At 39.3% G+C, this 20,956-nt stretch overlaps 1 protein-coding gene across 1 annotated transcript in view; it reads right to left on the reverse strand.

Annotated features, from left to right (window-relative positions):
- Positions 1–20,956, reverse strand: part of Tmem26 (transmembrane protein 26) — a 50,529-nt gene that overhangs the window by 20,757 nt on the left and 8,816 nt on the right. Inside the window, exons 2-4 of the mRNA XM_052744786.1 lie at positions 12,338–12,416; positions 6,862–6,975; positions 2,236–2,456 (exon numbers count right to left, since the gene is read on the reverse strand). Of these exons, the coding sequence (XP_052600746.1) occupies positions 2,236–2,456; positions 6,862–6,975; positions 12,338–12,416 (414 nt within the window). The remainder of the gene's footprint in view (positions 1–2,235; positions 2,457–6,861; positions 6,976–12,337; positions 12,417–20,956) is intronic.

Below are 20,956 nucleotides of genomic sequence, written 5' to 3' on the forward strand. Positions count from 1 at the left end.
AATATTTAAAAACAGAACCTGTAACAAAAATCCTATACTATCCATGGGAAGGTGTTTGTAGGACACACAAGTTCTTATAAAATACTGTATAACATTAACATACAATCCACACACATCCTACAATCAACTTGGAATCATTTCTAGCATACTTTCTGTCCATGGATGAGAAGCCTGCAGACACAAGGGCCAACTATAATTTATTCAGCCCCATTAAGCATCAACTTGCATGAAATGCAAGTTCAATTTTTCTAAAGTATATACTCAGAAAGCATTCAGATTGAATTGTAAGTGACAGAAAAATTTGGGGGATTGATGGTGTTTTGAAACATCAAACGCTCCCTAAATTCTTGCTGAACTAAAACAGTCTTGTTCTGGCTGAACTGCATGTTCTTTGGTTCATAACTGGCTTATGGTTTTGCTCCCCAGGCTCCACCCTACACAGTACCTGGCACGTGTTACATAACAAACCAGTTCTTAGTCAATTAAACAGTACCTAGTGACTTCCAAGGGTCCTTTTTATGGGTCAAGCAATTAAATAAACTTATTTAATAATCAACATTTATTGGTAAACATGGGATACATTACTCTTTGATGATACTTCTGGATGGGACTCGAAAATCCCATTAAGATAACTGGGTTTGGCATTTCTCTCATTTTACGATTAGCTCCATAAAACATAGTCCTCCCCAAGCCCTTTTAGTCTCCCATGCCGCCTCTGTTCTCTGTAGATATTTAGCATGTACGCATTCATTCCCAGATAGGGGTAATTTGTTATCATGATGGCGTCATGTCTTTGTAACTATCCACACTCATTATTTCACGTGCTACATCACAATCCATTCATGTTCTTCCAGTAATGACATTGTATTATAATTATCTTAAACATATTTGAAAGCATTATGCAATGTAAAGTGCTGATCAACCATAAGGCATTGAAACCACAAGACTAAAATAAACACTGTGATGACGGTGATCCACTTCATATCGGATTCCTCAAAAAGGAATGTCAACTTAGTAAACTAAAAGAAAAATTAGTATGCACAAAACAATGAGTGCTCTTGTAAAAAAAATCTCTTGTTTATAAATAATGATTCACACTATAATTGAGAAATTAAGCTTATTCAATAAGTTGGTGTGTTTTGCTCAGGCTTTATGCTATGTTGTTTGAGGAGTGTGGGATAAAGTAAACTGTAGCATTAAAAGCCAGCCTCATTCCAATTTATTTTTATAGCATCATACAAAACAACCCAAGCTTAAAGTACATTCAGGCGCGGGGACTCAAATCCCTAATGGGAAGAAAGCGGCTCCATAAACAGATGTGATCATGGATTCTGAGTTTATTTGCTTGTGGCAAAAATAAAAGTACCAACTCAATAAGTTTTAATTTATAGGCATCTCCACCAGAAAGCCTTTGGGCGCTTTGAACAAAACTGACTAAATATAAAATTTCATACAATAAAACTTCAACTGCTCCATTCTTCTATCTTACCAGGAAATGTAAATTCTTTAGCTGCAGAAAGGGACAATTTCTCCATGTCTCTTGGAACTATGCTGTGATTGAAGAGAAAATGTTGCCATTGGCTGTATTCCTGACACCTGGCTGAAGATGAAGGGACACCAGAGAATCTCCAGATACCTCAAGTCACTGTGGTTCTGCCCTGGCCCTACTGAACTGCTGGTGCAAATATATGATGGTTGGTTCTAATCGAGGTTGGATATATCCTGCCCTTTTTTTCCTTTTTACTATAAAGATTGGTTCCTAGTATATATATCTAAAGATATATGTGTATATATAGTACATGTGGTGTATATGTAAATACATGTTCATGGGTGTGCATGTGCTGATGTGACTACACATGTGTGAAAGCACATGCGAAGCCCAGAGGTTTGATGTCGGGTGTGCTCATCTATCGATCTTCACCCTATTTCTGAGTCTCTCTCACTGAACCTAGAGTTTACGGATTTGGCTTGAATGGCTAGCCAGTGACTCGTAGAGATTCTCCTGTTTCCACATCGCAAGTACTAGGATCATAGACACACACCACCGTGCCTAGTATTTACATGGGAACTGCAGATCCAAACTCAGGTCCTGATGCTCATGTGGCAAACAGTTTACTGAATAAGTCATCCCTGGAACCCTGATGTAAAGATATCTTTAAAAACCTTATTCACACAAAGTACAAATTAGAGACAATGAGACAGAAGTGTGGCGCCGACTTAGAATCAGACCCTTACCTGACGTTATTTTCCTTCAGAGTCTCAGTGGTGAATTCCAGTATGTCTGCCGCTGTCCCCACAAACATCAGAAGAAGTTCTGAGAGTTGGTCTCGAGTAATGGTGCCTCCAATGGGCAGAAGCCACCGTCCAATGATCAATATTAACAGCAGCGTTTGATGGAGTCCTAGGGTCCAGACTGATTCGCAGACCATGGATAAGTTTTTTACAAGCACCAAGGCCTGTTGAACAGAGACATCCCATAGACATCATGATTAGGAACCATCAGTGAGTAGAAGATTATCTACTTCAACATGGCTTTCAGTCAACAGTGTGCTATTGTCAACATTTTTCACGAGTCATTCTTCATTTGCTAAGGAAAATAGCACTCTTTTTAGATGAACACTCTAAAGAGGAACTATAATGGGGTCCTTAAGGTAGGACTTACAGAGCATGTGGCTAATTGAAACCTTACGCTGTTAGTAAAATGATACCTTGTAATGGTTAAAGGACCAATGCAATAATGTTTTAAAGATCATTATGTATTTTATTATACTCCATAATAAAGTATAACACATAGCAAAGTGTGATAAATTCTATATTAAAATTATAAAAAATCCAATATTTTCCTTTTACTGATTTTAAACCTGAATTGACTAAGATTGGAATTTTTAGCATAATACAATCTTCCTTTTGTTCATCATTGCTTTAAAACTCTAACCAGAAAAAAATTAGTGTTTATCTGTTTACTTAATTGAAGGGAATAATTGCAATATTTCCTATCTTTACTCTGAATACATAGCATATTATTCAATAATCCATAATTTGGCAAGAAAAATTCAGTCTACCTTTACTCTTAGGTTTTGAGAAAACTTAGGTCCCCTAATATATCCTGGAGGAAATATCCTTCCCTTTTAATTTCTAAGTAAATTTCAAATTATGTTACTGCTGGCTTAGGCTAAAATATTTAAAGATTACAAGATCTATGTCACAAGTAGACAAGATAGTGATTCCGGGTGACCTCTGCAAAAGGCACAGTTATCCTTGTGCAAAATTGGCGCATACGTCTTGATCAGTTGTCCATCCCAAAGCCATAGTACAAAGGAAGAGAAATGACCAGTGAAGAAGAGGACCTGATCGAATCCATGCAGGAAGATCAGAAATTTTTGGTCACTTTCTTCTTAATGTTTCTCCTGTGAGGCTTCGAATATATATAACTCATTCAACTCACAGGGGCAACACATTATCAGGATAAATATTACTGTTTTAGTTAAGATGAAAAACTAGTGACTTGTCCACAGTGACATAGGTACATACTAACTAGAACTTGAACAATAATGCATGCCCTGCTCTAGTCTATTCTGGGGCTCCATAGTGTATCTTATTTTAGAAAACATCTTTTGATAGTAGAGACCTTTGCTTGTCTTGAGTCCCTTCTGTGAACTGTTTTCAAACAGGTCATTATCAACTTGCTGAATATAAGATGTGTGAAGAAAAAGAGCCACTCTATCATTGTATTTTGACAAATACTTTTTCTATTACATGGAATATATATATATATATATATATATATATATATATATATATATATATATATATATTCCCAGCTATTTCAATAAAATAAGAAAAGAAAATAAGTTATGCTCATTGGAAGAAGAAATAGAACTGTCTTTGTTCAGATATCACATACTTTTAGATGTACAAAGTCCTAAAGAACTGGTAGAGGAAAGAAGAAAAAAACTTTCCTGGAGCAAATAAACAAATTGTAGAATAAAGATTGATATTCAAGAGTCAATCTTCTTTCTGTATACTAGTAAAGAAATAGATGTTGAAGCTAAAATTCAGAATCACTTTGTCACTGTGAAAAATAAAACACTTTGGTTATGAATCTAACAAAATGTTAAAGAACATATGTGTTGTACATACATCTATGTTAAAATATATGTTATATTAATACATGTATATCAGATAGATAGATAGATAGATAGATAGATAGATAGATAGATAGATAATAAAACTAATAAATGCTGAGATGTTAAACCAGTCTTTCTGTTTTCTGGATAGTACTAGGAGTCAAACACAGGACCTTGAATCATAAGGCATATGCTCTAGCTGTAAGCTATGTCCACAGTCCTTGAAGGCTGCAATCATGATGGACTAACTAGAGAGATGCCGCATGTTCATTGATAAGGAGACTCACCATTGTCAACATGTCAGCTCAACCATAGCATCATCAAGTTATGTTGTGAGTGTTGAAGAACTGAGTCTAAGGATAACATGGAGAACTAAAATATCCACAAAAGCTCACACAATATTAAAGGAGCACGAGACTGGAGTTTTGTAATTACTGCTGCCATTACAAAGACAGTGTGCTTTGGGTAAAAAGTATAGACAAATAGGTCCGTGGGACAGAACGGAGACCCCAGAAACAGACCGCACAAACCCACAAGTAATTTTCAATGTGTTAGCAAATGTAATTCAGTGGAGATAACTGTTTTCAAAAAAATAGTGCTGGAATAACCAGGCCTCCACAAGCCAATAAATAAATAAATGAACCACGTGGATCTATGGAGCTTCCACTCTTCACAAGATTCAAAGAATTAGACAAAGCTGTAAAGTGCTCAGAAGGCTACATCAGGGAACACCAGCATGGCATGTGTTAGGATGGTGATTTTAGATACAATATCTAAGGTAGGATCTGAGAAAGCATTAGTAAGCTGATCGTCACTGTAATTAAATTTTCCTATTCTGTAGAAGGCAAGAGAATGAAAGGACAAGCCAGAGGCACTGGAAGAAATATTTCCAAGAGAGGCACATCTACAGGACTGTTACCCAAAGCGTATAGAGACCCATACAATTCAACCAGAAGGTAACAGACAAGATGGACAAGTGGGCCTATTTAGGGGATGCTGCTCAGTGGCTGGATGTGCTTAGCATGTGCAGAACCATGGGCTTGGTCTCTTTCATCACAAAGAGAGAGAGAGGAGAGGTGGAAGAAGAAGGAGAGAGAAGAAGGGAAGGAGGGCTGGAAGAAACAAAGGATAGAGCAGTGTTCTCTACCTTCCTAATGCTGAGACCCTCATGTGTGGTAACCCCCCCAACCATAAAAGTACTTTTGTTGCTACTTCAGAATTATAATTTTGCTACTCCTATGAGTCATAATCTAAATATCTGTGTTTCCCAGTGGTCTTAGGTGACCCTTGTGGAAGTGTCTTTTGACCCCCAACGGGATCATGATCCACAGGTTGAAAACCACTGGGATAAAGGGGGAAGGAGAGGGAGATGAAGAGGAAGATGGAGGGAGAGAGGAAGGGGTCTCCCTTGTCAAAAGTGGTTCGGATGTGTGGAGAAGGGAGGGTCATTGATAGGCAAGCACACATTTCAGGCAGATATTCTAATACACGTGTCTAAAAACTCATAGAACATGCAATACCTAAAGTGAGCTCTTATCTAAACTATAGACATTTTGTGATGACGACACATCCATGGAGGTTCATCAGTTTTTTGGTTAAAAGTATTGGGACTGGGGAATATAGCTCAGTTGGTAGAGTGCCTAAAACTCATGAGGCCCTGGGTCCAATCCCCAGCACCACATATACCTGAGGTGGTGGTACATGCCTATAATCCTAGCATGTGGAAGGTAGAGGCAGGAAGATTAGAAGTTCAAAGTCATTCTTAGCTACATAGTGAGTTTTTTCTTTATTAAGAAATTTTTTATATCTTTTTACACACCAACCACAGATCCTTGTAGATGTAACCAACCGTCTTATTAAATAAGAAACACAGAGCCGATTCAGAAAAGAAAGCCAAGAGGTCAGAGCTAAGAGTCTCACCCTTCCTGATTCTGCGATCCTCTTCAGCCAAGAGAGCTCTCCGAAAGGGACCTACTTCCTGTGTGTATGTCTTTAAAGTCTTCCTGTTCTGCCTTCTCATTGGTTGTAAACCCAAACATGTGACTGCCTCGTCACTGCCTGAATGTACCGCCCTCCAGGTCCTTAAAGGCGTGCGCCACCGCCGCCACACACTTGCTATGGCTCTAATAGCTCTGACCCCCAGGCAACTTTATTTATTAACATACAATTAAAATCACATTTCAGTACAAGTAAAATACCACCACAGATCCTCCTCTCTTCCTTCCTCCCATCCCCTCCCTCAGTCTTGCCTTATTCCCTCCTCCAAAAAGGTAAGGCCTCCCAACCTTGGCTGTGTGATAGCCTGTCTGAAATCTATACAGATGTTGGACTAATATCACCAAGGTGCAAGATATGTTAAGAGGGATGATTGTATATGTATGAAAAAAAGAGGTATATAGGTAATCCAGCCACCTTCCTCTCAGAATTTCAATTTACTCTGATTAAAGCAAGATGATTATTATGCACAACTATATATAAAGTATAGACATAATTAGATCACATAAATTTGTGACAATATAATTAACATGCTGCAATATGATACATTTTAGTTTATGGTTCTATACGCTTGTTGTAAGAGTTGTGTTACTAATGCATGTGTTTATTAACGTAAAGTACATCATCATGTAGGTGATATGGGCTTAATGAATGAAATGCATCTTCTTTTACAATTCTTATGCCAAAAAACTTTTGCAGCTTTATGAAACTTTTCATAAATGGTGGAAAAAGCTCTCACCGTCTCCAAGATCTTTTCCATTTCATTGGTGTATTTGTGGGACACCAGGGTTTGATTGACATCTCCTCTTCTACTGAAGTTCTGTGCCAGCTTCTCAGACTGGGCGCTGCAATACTAAGAATTGAGCGTGGGTGTACAAAAACTATCACAACAAAGTAACAGCAAAGTAGCTTCACTCCATGCAAGAGATGATGAAGACGTGGCACATTTACAGAGACCTCATGAACATTACCTGAGACCAGAATATGAGGTGGAGAGTGCTCACTGCCTGACTCCCTTTCCCATAGCATAGGAGGATACAGATGCTGAGCCATCATAGACAGCTGGAGAATCTATGGGTTAGTAACTGAGATCCCTTTCTTGAATCTTTGTTGGAACAATTGTGATACAAATTCTGAGGATACATTTGAGTCTGTTTCTTACCAAGAAAGCTCTCTATCTAAAAATATCATTCCAGTTAAATAAATAATCTAATTACTTTTCACCCTTTGGGCCAGGCATCGGCACAAACAAAAAGTCAGCACGTCCAGTGTCCCAGATGCCAGTGCTGTTACTAAGTCAATTTAGGGCTGTGGGAAATTTGATAATTGACCGAAAAGATGATTTCCTTCTTTCCTTTCATCATCCTGTACATGAATTTCTGCAAACAAACTGTCTATAATCTTATCAAGCCAGATATTGGGAAACTGAGATAGAATATGAGGTGGAAAAAATCTGTAAGCCAACAAGGAGACACAGCTAGCTGTGTAGCCGCTGTGGTCGTATACTTTACAAGCTGGCTTGGGAGAGTGGTCAACTCTTTCTCAGCATCTGCAGTGCTGGCATGTTTTATAAACACACACACACAGACACACACACACACACACACACACACACACACACACACACACGCACGCGCACACACACCACGAGAGAGAGAGAGAGAGACAGACAGACAGACAGAGACAGAGACTGAGAGACAGAGAAAGAGACACAAAGAGAGAGTCAGAGAGAGACATAGAGTTCCTATCACCACTGTTACCACAATTGCCACCATCACCACCATACTCAATGATTACACATTTCATTAGAGATAAATTATTGGGAAAAAAGAGCTAAAGCTGTAAGAAGTGTTTTTCCCCCAGTTATTCTCAAAATTACGCCATTTATTCCATAAGCCATTTGACAAGTAAACAGTAAAGTCAGCCCAGAAGCCATTGTTTGCTTCTCTCAACCTAAGTGACTACTGTTGCAAGTGAAGTAACATGAATAATTAGGAGTATGCACACTATGTGTATATGTACCTGTGTGTGTACATGCATGTATGTGTGTACATGCAAGTGAAAGTGCAAGTAAGTGTACGTGTGTGTGGAATGTGTATGTGTCTGCACATGTGTGTGCATGACTCTGTGCATATTCCTGTGAATGTAGGTGCATGTGTGTGCATGTTGTGGTTATATACATACATGTGCAAGTGTGTATGTATGCATGCCACTAAGGTTTAAAAAAGAAATAATGGAGACAAAACATTTAATCTTTGATCCAAAGCCCAAATCATCATTGGAAGAGTAGCTTTGTGAACCTAAGTATGTAATTGTCACTAGAGACAAAATTTTGACCACCTTTTTGTTGCAGGCATGAAAATATACTGTGTGTTAAAAGTGGTGAGGTGATAGATTCCGATAACTTTTATCTCCAAAACTCCACATACAGCTTGCTGTTAAAGGAAAATGTGACTCTTGAAGGTGGTGCCTTCTGATATGGAAGCAAACAGCTTTGCATGTGCATCATGGTGCTAATTGAGCTCTTCTCCTCTCCTGTTACTCAGTTTTAGATTGGTGGGACTCTTCTTTACAGGACATTAAGGCTGCCATGAACAGGGGATTGACTCCTCAACCCTAATTTGACTTTCTCTGCTTTTGTGTCTGTCATTCGAGTAGGCATCATCATGCAAGGGATTTTGTGAAGGTGATTTTGGTACCAGCATGTTACCTATTTATGGCTATGTCATTACAACCTAAAATATCCTTTTGACTCAAAGATAACAAGGGCATCTTGAAGAGCTGGGTGTTTCCTTCGCTTTCAGTGAGCTCTGTCACAAGCAGAGCTCACATGTGGTTAGAATTGAAATCCTTAGGACATTTTTGTTTACATGTGTGTAGATCACATTACTTCAGGGATGAAGGTATGAAACTGGTCATCTAGAACAACTGGGATGTAAATAAATGGAGAATGCAAATGGAAATTAAGATTTATTATTTAGTTTTAATTATGTGTACATGTATGTCTCTCTGTGTTTTTATGTCACATGTCTGTAGGTGACTGAAGGGGCCAGAAAAGGGGGTCAGAATTTCCTGGAACTGGAGTTACAGGAAGTCGTGGGTCCAGTGGGTGTCAAGACCTGAACTCGGATTCTCTGCAAGATTAGCAAGTGTTCTTAACCACTGATCCGTCTCTCTCATTTCATATACGGAAAGGAAATGATTCTATTCCATCATGGAAAAACTCAGGTGATCCTTTGCAAGCTCCTCTGAAGCATTAGAGAGTGTGTTCTGAACTTAAAGCCTTCTAAGCCCCTGGGTTCTCATCTATAAAATAGAAATATCTGGACCATGCCTAATGTATGGAGTCCTTAAATCTTTAAGTGGGAAAAATCTATCTGAAAACTCTGTGAAATGTCAGTTTCTATGCAACAAAATGGATTATCACAACCACTAGAGGACAGAGGGGATTTCTGTATCTCCCTCGATTCCAAAATGCCACTTTTTATTTCTTTAAACATAATCCCAATATTTTTCTCTCTCTTTTTCAACTTCCATCTCTGCTTGTCCTGCCTGCTTCAATCTCCAGGTATTCATTTTAATTTTCAGTGTCAAACCACAGCAATAAAGGTTCGATTTCTTTTGTAGTACGAAAGTCACAGGAGCTCTGCCCAAGGCTCAAAACTCTCTCTCTCTCTCTCTCTCTCTCTCTCTCTCTCTCTCTCTCTCTCTCTCTCTCTCATTACAAAGGGAGTTTTTGGTTGCATGCTATTGGTTGTAATGGGATTTGACCTGTGTATCAATTAGCTCTGTAATCCATTTATATTATGAAAGCATTTGGGAGAAATGAATTGTTATTGTGGATGATAGCCATGTCATAGAATTGAATGTGTAGAGGGGAAATTGATTCAAATCACCATAGCATATTTTCATAGTCCTGAAAGGTGACTCAAGTGGTCCTCTTGCTCGTTGTGGTCTTTTTATCAAAGCCATGGTGACTTGAATCAACCAATCTACAGTTACAAAACTGCTTTAATGCAGACATTGAAGTTGCCTTGGACTTTAATGAATATCAGCATGAGATGTGAGGAGGAGAAAGGTTTTCTTCATGGCTGCATGATTGATATTTGCTTGGGAGTTTCGTCAAAAGCAACCCACAAAGGCAAATGACTCTTTTTGTGCTTCAGGTTTGCAGGAAGCATTTTCAGATAAAGTTACATATAGATTGGAGACTCAACCTTGATATAAAATAACAGCCGTAGCAAAGTAATCTATACAGGGTCAATTTTGAGCAAATCTTGCCTAAAGCATTTTATCATTGAAGCTTCCGAGGCTCATACGAGAGAGTTAACAAAACAAATGCCAAGCTCGGTCTTGAGTCTGTGAGCCAGACAAGTCCCTGGAGGAAGTAGGTCAATATCTAAAACACTATATAAGCCGTGAATGCTGGGGGATGCCTGAACTCAGGAAGGTAAGCCAGGAGGATTACTTCAAGTTCAGGGCCAACCTGGGCTACATAGCAAATGCCAGGCTAGGCTGTGACTCAATAAAACAAACATGAGTGATGGTCACTGCTTTTATAAATGGGGTTTGAATTGTAAGCCATGGTCATTTTCCATGTGGTTGGATAGGTATGGTATGATACCTTTCTCTATGATGGGATCCATGATATCACTCCCTTATGTTTAATACCTGGTCCGTAGATATTTTGTTCTATTTCTATGTTTAGGTGTGTGTGCGCGCACGCGCCGCATACATGCTGGTGTCTATTGAGGCCAGAAGAGGGCATTAGAGATCCTGGAAATGTTACAGGCAGTTGTGAGCAGCCAAATGTGGGTGCTAGGATCTGAACTCCAGTCCTCTGCAAGAGCAGCAAGGACTCCTAATCGCTGAGCTTCCTCTTCAACCCACAGATTTATATTTTACTAGGATTCCCCAGCAAGCTCCGAAAGTGTGTCTCCTAGAATCTGCTTGACTTGTGTTTTCGACAGCCCCTAGCAGTTTGAATGCATTCATGTGGGCACAGATGAAGTTTCTTTTTCTTAATGTAGTTTCATTTTTTACTTTTGTATTTCTTAAAAATGTCTTCCCAGGAATGCCAGAACAGTTCTTAGCCGAATGAGACTCTTAGCCTAATTTCTTGGGACCCCCTAAACTGCAAGTGCTAAGTCGTATTCACAGAGCTAGAGAGACAGCTTAGTGGTGAGAATGAGGGCCTGAGTGCAAGTTTCCAACACCCGTGTGAAAGGTAGGCTTTCCTGCAAGATCCTGTGACCCCCGAGCTGGCAGGGACAGACACAGGAGAATCCCTGGGCTTCCTGACACAGTTCCATGACAGATCTTGCCTTGAGGAAATTTGGCAGAGAGGGACAGAGGAAAACATCCTATATCTGCTGTTGGCTTCTGCAGGAGGAGCACAGTTTCAGATATGCACGTGCATATCTACTAGACACATATACATATATCACATCCACACATATACATACAGACATAAATAGATAAATATATCATGTTCACGTCCCCCGGTGAACTCTAGCTAGCATGTTGGGAGAAAAGGAGGGTAGATCTTAGAAGAAGATCACTGTGCTGATTGGTTCTTTTTTTTTTTGTCAACTTGATACAAGCTAGGGTCATCTGAGAAGAGAGAAACTCAACTGAAAAAAAAAAATGGCCCCATCAGACTGGCCTGTAGGCAAGCTTAGGAGGCATTTTATTAGTTGGCGATTGATGTGGAAGAGCCCAGTTCTCTATGGACAGTGCCACTCTCAGGCAGGTTGTCCCAGGCTCTATAAAAAAGCAGGCCAAGCAAGCTGCAGTGAGCAAGCCAGTAAGAAGCACTCCTCCATGACTTCTGCTTCAGTTCCTGCCCTTAGGCTCTTGCTTTGTTTGAGTTTTGGTCTTGGCTTCCCTCAATGACTGTGATCAGGCATATAAGCCAAATAAACCCTTTCTTTCCCAAGTTGCTTTGGGTCATGGTTTTAACCACAGCAATAGAAAGCCAACTAAGATAATCACCCACAAGTGCTAATTAAATAATCATAACTCAAAAGTAATTGTGATTATTTCATTTCTTTTTGATTATGACATCACTTTCTTTTGCCGCTGGCCTCTTATTTCTTCAATTCTAGATGATTTCCAAACCCTTGGAAAAGTATATAACTGAAACCAATCATGTCCTATTCTGAGAAGGAACTGTTACTGAACATCACCACCTTCTGCTTTTTAAAAAGGAGTACCTGGTTTCCGTGGTGCATTTCAAGAAGCCACAAGGACGGCATGATGTTGATCAGGTATAAAAAGATGGCTGGAGAAAGCCTGGAAGGGGAGAAAGGGAGTTTAGCTTTGATTTTTAAAATTTCAAAAAAAAAAAAAATTAAGGAAGGGGCCCAGGAGATGGCTCAGCAGATATAGTGCTTGCTGTACAACCAAGGACCTAGATAAGTCAGACCCCAGGTACCTACGTAAATGCCAGGAGACCTTGGGTAATCCCAAAATGCAGAAAGTGGGGACATAAGACCCCCTGGGTAAGCTGACTGGCTAGGCTAGCTGAATGGGCAAATTCTCGGTCCAAGTGGAGGGTGAAGAGGGACCAAGGAAGGCATCCAATGTCAACCCTTTGCTTTCCATGTGCACACGCACCCCTAAGCACTCAAGCTCTCACAACGTAAATACACATGTACGTCATTCTCTCTCCTCTCCCTCCCTCTCTCTCTTTCTCTCTCTCTCTCTCTCCCTCTGTCTCTGTCTGTCTGTCTGTCTGTTTGTCTGTCTGTCTGTCTGTCTGTCTGTCTCTCTCTCTCTCTCTCTCTCACACACACACACACACACACACACACACACACACACACACACAGAGACAGACAGACAGACAGACACAGACACACACACGGGTACCTCCCCAAACACCATCACTCTCTGTTTTTGTTCCAGGGTTTCTGCCACAGGGATTACAGACATTCACAGTAACTGTAAAGCCTCTACCAGCTGCCATTCTCACCGAATCCCTAATCCAATTAATAGAAGCTGACTGTAATATGGCACTGGGGACAATGCCAATTAGTTTCAGGCACAACACTGCTTATTTTGTGTTTAAGATGTTTTAGAGAAAGCAAACGCAGCCAGAGCAAATCCTGGATTTATTTCTACATTGCGATTTCAGGGAAATTGATAGTAATTTTTTTTCTTTCAATTATCGACGTAGAATTCTGAGATCTTAGATGATACCTTCTTGCTAAAACACAAAACCCAAATGATGGGGACAAGAAAGGAGAACAGTTCATTGGTTTCCTGTGCATTTCCTAAACCTGGAAAATTAAAAGAAAAACAACAGTCGGAGGTTTGGGAATTTTCGAGAGGTTAGTTGAGTATTTGTTATTTCCTGGTGTAAAATTCAGAGGGAGAGCTGAAGAGTGGGCTGATAGAGACACCCTTAGGTTCAAATGGCCTGTGCTGCTAAACCTACTAATTTGTCTCCCAATCCACACAATGAGACAAGTATGGTAACCACCAGCTTTTAATGTCAAGGGCCAGTCTGCGTGGCTTGGCCAGTGGCATTGACTTTCCTAGAGCTCTGAAGGTTGAAGCTCAACCCAATGGGCCAGCATGGCGGGCTCAGGTGAGGCACCCATTCTGGCTCCTACACGAGAACTTTCGGCTGTTGGCTTTGCATATCCATATCCCAGACTGCATATTGGCAAAGCCCTTTCACGCCCCTCCTCTTTTTAAAGCAGTTTCATAGGACTAGGAGCCATTTGTATAGCATAATTTAATCTTTAAATCCTTTCCCATTTATATATGAAATCTAGAGAGGAACCATGGTTATCATACAGTAGCTGCATTGATCTGGCAGGGATCAGTGTGCCTCAGTAACTGGTAGACGAAAGCACTCAATGGAAGGGGGATTATACTCCTGTTTGTTGTAGAATTGTGCCTGCGCTCCTTAGTTTCCCAGTCTGGAATCACCAGGGAATAGAATCTTAGTGAGGGATTGTCTGAATTAGGCTGCGTGTCGGCATCCATGAGAGATTTTCTTAACTGAGTTAATTGACTTGGGAAGATCCACTCTGAAGGTGGGCAGCACCATCCTCTAGGCTGGCCTCTGAGCTGTGTCAGCGTGGAGACAGCTGGCAATAAAACAAGCATCAAGAGCCAAGAGTTTTCTCCCTCTCTCTGTTCTGACTGTCGATAGGATGCATTCCGTTATTGCCTTGACTTCCCCACAGTAATGGACTGTAACTTAGAATCAGAGACAAAATAAATCTTTTTTTCTCTAAGTGGATTTGGGGTCAGGGTGCTTTTAATCACAGGAACAGAAATGAAACTAGCACAATTGTGAAATGAAAACGTACCCTTAAAACTTTGAAATAATAAGTTGGGCACAGTGATGCACACCTGTAATCTCTGTACCCTGGAGGTTTATACAGGAGGACTGCAAACTTGAGGCCAATTTGCGATGGATAGCAGGATTCCTTTTAAAACCAAATATTAATAAATAATAATAATAATAATAATAATAATAATAATAATAATTGAAATGAGAGAAATGTCCTTTCCAAATTTATTTCTTCAAATTGTGTTTTGCTTTGGTTTTGGTTTTGGTTTTCTCTGTGTCAGGCTAGCCTTGAACTCACAGAGATTCACCTGCCTCTGTCTCCTGAGTGCTGGGATTAAAGGCGTATGCCACCACTATCTGGCTTGTTTTGTTTTGGATTAAGCTCTTCCTTGATAGAGTATCTCAAGGTCAAATTTGTAAGCTAATTCATTTTATTAAAAATGTTTTTAGTACATATTTGCAGTTGTGAGATTTAATATTGCCAGAACTACCCTATCATAAGCCAGAGAACAAAGATAAAGGGGAAAAAATTGGGGTGAAGTTTTAAAAGGCTATTAACCCCTTTGTTATCTTCTTTTACCTTCTCCAAAGAAAGGCCAAGAAAAAAAAAAGAGATCTTTTAAAAAAATCAATATTTAATATAGACACTTTCCTACTTTTGATTTCTTGCCAAAACCAATTTTGAAACAAAAGGTTACGGGGTCAAGATATTATTAAAATCTGATGCGGAAGATGTGTGAGCTGCGGGGAAATGTCAAAAACCCATGTTGAGCATGCTCTTAAAAGAAAGGAACCATCAACTGTTTGACCTTATATACCACAGGAAACATGAGGAAGAGTCACCGTGTGACACGAGGAAGGAAGGGAAATTCTGGTCAAAGGGCAAGCTGCACTATGACAGTTGTTTTTGTTTGGACATGCCGAATGTTGGCTGAAGCAAATGATTGTTAACCTGAAATTAATTTGGGGACTAATGCCTAGTACTACTGTTACAATAATAATCTGGGGAAGTATTAGACTGAGTATACAGTAGTTCTCAGAGGAAGTTGAGACTAAAACAATGACCTTAATATCTTTGATGCACTAGATTCATTTCTATAATTAGAAAAAATATTATCCATTTCAGTGTATTTCCCCTAATTAGGAGGTTGGCTCTGCAAATACACACACACACACACACACACACAATTGAGGATTTTCTGTATGGTGTAATATAGAAAGTCTAACCTCCTTCATCCCATAGTCAAGGACTCCATGACCTGTCTTTATGTCACTTTCCTTTATCCCTCCCACATCCCCTCAAGACTAGCGATTCAGTAGCCCAATGTGCTGCATATTTAAGACAAAGGAAAACCAAATAAATGGAAAGGTGGACTAGGTCAGTGATACCGTGCTTTGCTGGAGCCTTGGCTTCAAACCCCAGTGTTGCTAAAGCAAAAGCAATTTGGGAGAGGTTCCCTTTCTTCAACCCTTCTTTAGGAGAGTTATCTGACATAAAGAAGGAGGTGAGAAGAAAGAATCAAATTGAGGAATTAATTCACTCAATTCTGCCCACGCCTCCTCTAACAAACCATGGGTTCTGGTTTAGAGTAGCATCCTAATTCGGCTGAGCTGCAGAGAGGGGATGTGAAATGCCTTTAAATGTGAACATCTCTCTCAAACGTGAAAACGTTTTTGGAATGGTCTTCTGTACATGTCTGTCCATTTATGTTGGACTTGGACTGGCAGCGCAGGGCAGGCATTGTTTTGAACTTGCATTGCTCTTGCCAAGAACATTGCACTACTTTGCACCCATGTGGTTGTTAGACTAGCTTTCTGAATTCAAGTTTTCTGAAGACAGACCCTCCTCCGACCTTTCCCTCTCTCTGATTGTTCTCATCCTCATCTCTAAGCTATTACATTATCTTGTTTAGTGTTCCGTTAATGTTTGTTCAGCAGATGTTTCAACTGTTTAAATGCTTGTGCTTATGAATAAAGAATAACTGAATGGGTAAAAAGGATGAATCTACTAACATGCACATGGACCTTTTATTTCTGGAAGTCCAGCACCGAAGATATTCTTTGAGCCATGATCTTTGAAGAACTATTATTCACCACTTATTTTTTATAAAGATTAATATCATTTTTATGCATGTGTGTATGTATACATAACATTTGTGCAGGTATCCACAGAGGCCAGCAGACAGCATCAGGCCTCCTGGAGCTGGAGTTACAAGTGGTTGTGAGCTGCTTGAAGTGGGGCCTAGGGACCAAAGTTGGGTCCTCTGGAAGAGCAGCAAATGCTTTTGACTGCTGAGCTGCCTCTCAACTGACTCATTATGTCTACAGCAGAATGGTGAGCAGAAATGGTCACATTTGGACAACCTGAATTGGAATACCACCTCTTCCTTTCCTTCATGCTCAGAAATTTCTTACCTTTTGAGACATAAGCTGGTTAAGAGTGTTAGGAGAAGCAATGTGACCCACATGGGTGACATTTCAGATGCTCAATTACATAGCTTCTGCCTTCCCTGGGCTCAGCTCTGAAATTTTACCCATGGCTACATACTGGTAACTATGCATAACTATTATTTAGTTCATTTTGGTAGAGTGGTTTTTTTTTTTTCAGATATCCTAAGATCAATCCTGTTTTTAAACCATGATTCTCACAACTAAACCTATTTAAAGCTGCTTGAATCAGAGGATGCTGTTAGCACAGCTGAGAACATCCCAACTGCTGGCTTCACATACGACCTTTGCAGAGTGCAGAAGTGTGTGGGCCACTCGCTTGTTTTAGGTTCTAAGATGCGGCCCACTCTGGGCCCTGAATGCCTCTGGGCTGTGTTACTTTTCTTCCTCGCCAAGCTTCTGCAGCATTCTTCCAATGCTAGAGATGACATAGCGCCTTCCTGACTCAGACCTGCATGTATGCGTCTGCCTCTCTAGAATTCTCTCTCCCCCAATGCAGCCTGGTTGTTTCCTTCTGCTGGTTCATGTCAGCCATGTAGGGTGTAGGGACTCCCTTAGAAACCTTTTACATGTCACTCGACTCTCAGGCTTTCCTTTCACGTGTTTTCTCCCTATGCTTTCAAAATCTATAATTATATATGTGTGTTTGTGTGTGTGTGCATGTGTTAGATATCATTTACTTATGTATCTTCCCCCAAGTAATCCTAAAGTTTAGGATGGTCTGCTCCTAATTAAGCAATACCCTCTGCTCCCTCAGAGTGCCTGGCACATGTGGGGTACCTACAAACACTTAGTGATTTAATAAAGACCCTGGTTTGATTAGAAATATCTTCTTGAAATAAAACCACAAATCAATTTTATTAGACATTTTATTGAGTGAAACTAATGTTGTTTTCTGCTCTTGTAAAAGTTCGGGGTATCACCCTGAGAAGATAGCTATGTTGTATTAGTTTGAAGGACTGGAGTACCCTTTAAAATGCTATTATAATTTATTTATTCTGTATATGTTGCATGCACACATGATACAATCCATGCATGCAGGTCAGAGAATAACTTTTGGAGTTCGTGTCTTCCCCCACCATGTGGGTTCTGGGGATTGAACTCGGGTCCTAGGACTTGGCAGCAAGTGTCTTTACCATTGAGCCATCCTTCTGTACCAGGTTTGTAGTATTCTCAATTTAGTGTCATCAATACTATTCAGTTTCTGGACCAAGGAGAGTTTGGATTTTAAAATTAATAAATTGAACCTTTTCCCATGTTTGGCTGTGTAATTAATCAAGTCACATGGTATTTCTTAGGAACTTTCAGATGATAGTTTTTGCTGTTGTTTTTTTTTTTTGCTTTTTGTTTTGGTCTTGATGGTTTTGGGAATCATTAGGTTCCAAGCAACTTGCTTGATGACTAATGCCACAAGAGGACCTAACCAGCTCAGAAGTCAAATGAGTTGGTTTCTAGACACTTATAAAAAATGCCACACAGCATACTGCTGGACAATGAGTGTGACGCATCCAAGTGGGAAATTTGTACGAAACAGACAATAGCCTACCACCAATGAGCTAGCTTCTTGGAGAAACTCAAATGCATTACGATCTCAGTTATTGTCAGAAAATTAAAGTTGCCAGGTACTGCTATTTTAAGACCAAATTATTTTGCTTGGATGTGTTTTCTAAATTAAATTTCCTTTACAGTTCTTTCCTGCATACCAATTCTCTCCAAAGGAATACCTCATAGGCTTTTCGTATGGATACTAATGTAATTATTTGCTTATTAATAAATTAAGTTACTTGGTTTCAATTCTTGACTATATGAGCATCTATGTCTTGCTGGACACTACTCTGAGCTCTCACACTTCCTGCTTTATTTTTATCTTTTAAGGCAGGGTCTCAGTCAGCTCAGACAGCTGACATTGAATTTGGAGTTCTTTAACCTCCATCTTGCTGGTGTTGGGACTATTGGCGAGCACCACTACATCCAGAGTTCTTCAAAAGATGTACTTACTGAATTTTTCCTTTCATTTTGTACTAAAACTAAAATGCTATTTATCATACAAAGTAGTCATTTCAACAAATTATAATGCTTTTCATAAAATGATTATGTCATGACATTTAGCACTTTAGTGCTGGGGTGGATTTTATTTATTTCAGTTCAGCATTAGTCTAGAATTAGGATTCAATTTCGCTCTTTCTAAAAATGACAATTATTGTTCTTATTGAAAATGTAACACCCATTCATTTCTAGACACATAACATTATATACACACATGTAGAGGGAAATTAACCATAATATCACTTGTTACATTCATTTTCCTTTTTTTCTGGCTTTCCAATCATGTATATAAATGTGAACATGGGGTAATATTTAAATGAAGCAAAAAATAACAGTCAGAAGTTACTTCTATGTTAATATAGATTTAATTTCTATTTCACTTCTTTAGTATTTGACACTCTACAAAACAGAATGGAGTTGCAAGGATCATACACTCAAATTCTAAAATCTGATGTTCAAGTCCCTTAAATATGGTCAGTATGATTTCTGGAAATATTGTTTTCTTGGAAATTAAGAAACTATGCCAAGTCGTCTTTTTTTTGGAGGCCCTGAGTTCTGATTTAAGGATTTCTTGGCGTCTTCATCAGTGGGCTGGTTTCTCTGGGTGGATTTCAGAATGTGTGACTTCCATGTTGGCTCCTCAGCAAGGGATGTCCATGAGCCTCAGGGGATTTATGGTTATCAACACCTTGGTACTTTACCTGCCTCTCTGTAGCATCTCAAAATCAGCCCAATTCTTTTGCAGGACTATAGCCTCTGAACTCCTGGGAAGTCACTGTTTTGACCCCAGCAACCATCCTCTATTTTTTACAGTAAACTACCTTCCCCTCTACCCCTATTCCCAGATCTCTTTACATGTGCCTTGGACAGGCAAGGGAAGCCATTACTGAGTGTCCATAAGCTCACGAGATTCCCCAAAGAAATAGATTGAGCATATTTTCATGACTGTCAATCAGATGATAGATTTTTTTAAATTTATCCCATGTAAGTCTACACTAGACAGACACTGGCCAGAGAGGAAAAAAGAAATTTTTGAAATAATTTAGACTACACATTGCAATAAAATCATTCATTGTAATTTAGATTCCTTGAGATCTGCTCACACATAGGTTTTATCAAGAGAGGCCATTTTGGAGGCAAATGTTAAAATTCTTAATTATTGATTTCTTTGTTAATAATTTTTAAAATATAAATCATACTCCAGAATTATGATGTAAGTGGAAAGGGAAACTTTTGCTCTCCATACTGCACCCAAACTCAAAATTCCCAAGAGGGCATTTGAAACAAGGCCAGCTTTATTACAATCAGAGATCTGGCATTTGAACTAAAGGATCTTGCCTCACAACCAGATCGGTGATGGGGAAAAGTATGAATTGATTTGGGGGACCCATGTATAGTTCTTAACATGAAATATTTCTGAGCAGAGGAACTCATGACATTTTTCTCCATGAATTGGCTCTAAGAAAAACCTTGAGGGTCCCTGTCAGGAAAGTTCCTCAACCTGTGTCACTAAGTCTCAGCTCTTCCTTCTGATAACAGTACCATCGTGACAGTTCCTCAACCTGTGCCATTGTGTCCCTTCTTTTCCCTCGGACAATAGCTGACTTTGCTATTGTATCTTGACCCACCAGCCTTCCTATACCCTGGACATAATTAGCTGGAAATTCCTTTTTTTCTTCACATGTCACTTTGCTTCACAGACCTTATATTTCTTCAAGAACATCACAACATCTTCTATGAGGAATGTTTGTTTATCGAGAATAAATGTTTGTTTAATAATGCATAAGTGAAATTAAGTCAGCCACGATTATAGGGATTTTTGTGATCTCTGGTAACATAAAATATATTATGAATGTTACTTATGTAATACTGCAATTTATTTCATTCTCCATAAAGATAATAATATATGTGTATTCTTTTCTGTAGACAAGGTTGAGTCTTTGCTTGGAGATCCAAACTGAAGCCATCTAGAATTTCTCTTTCCTCATTTTTTTTTCTTTATAACCTACTTAGCTTTTACAAGAACATC

Source organism: Peromyscus californicus, unplaced genomic scaffold, assembly GCF_007827085.1.
Source record: "Peromyscus californicus insignis strain IS unplaced genomic scaffold, ASM782708v3 Scaffold_19__1_contigs__length_69161282, whole genome shotgun sequence".
Lineage (NCBI taxonomy): Eukaryota > Metazoa > Chordata > Mammalia > Rodentia > Cricetidae > Peromyscus > Peromyscus californicus.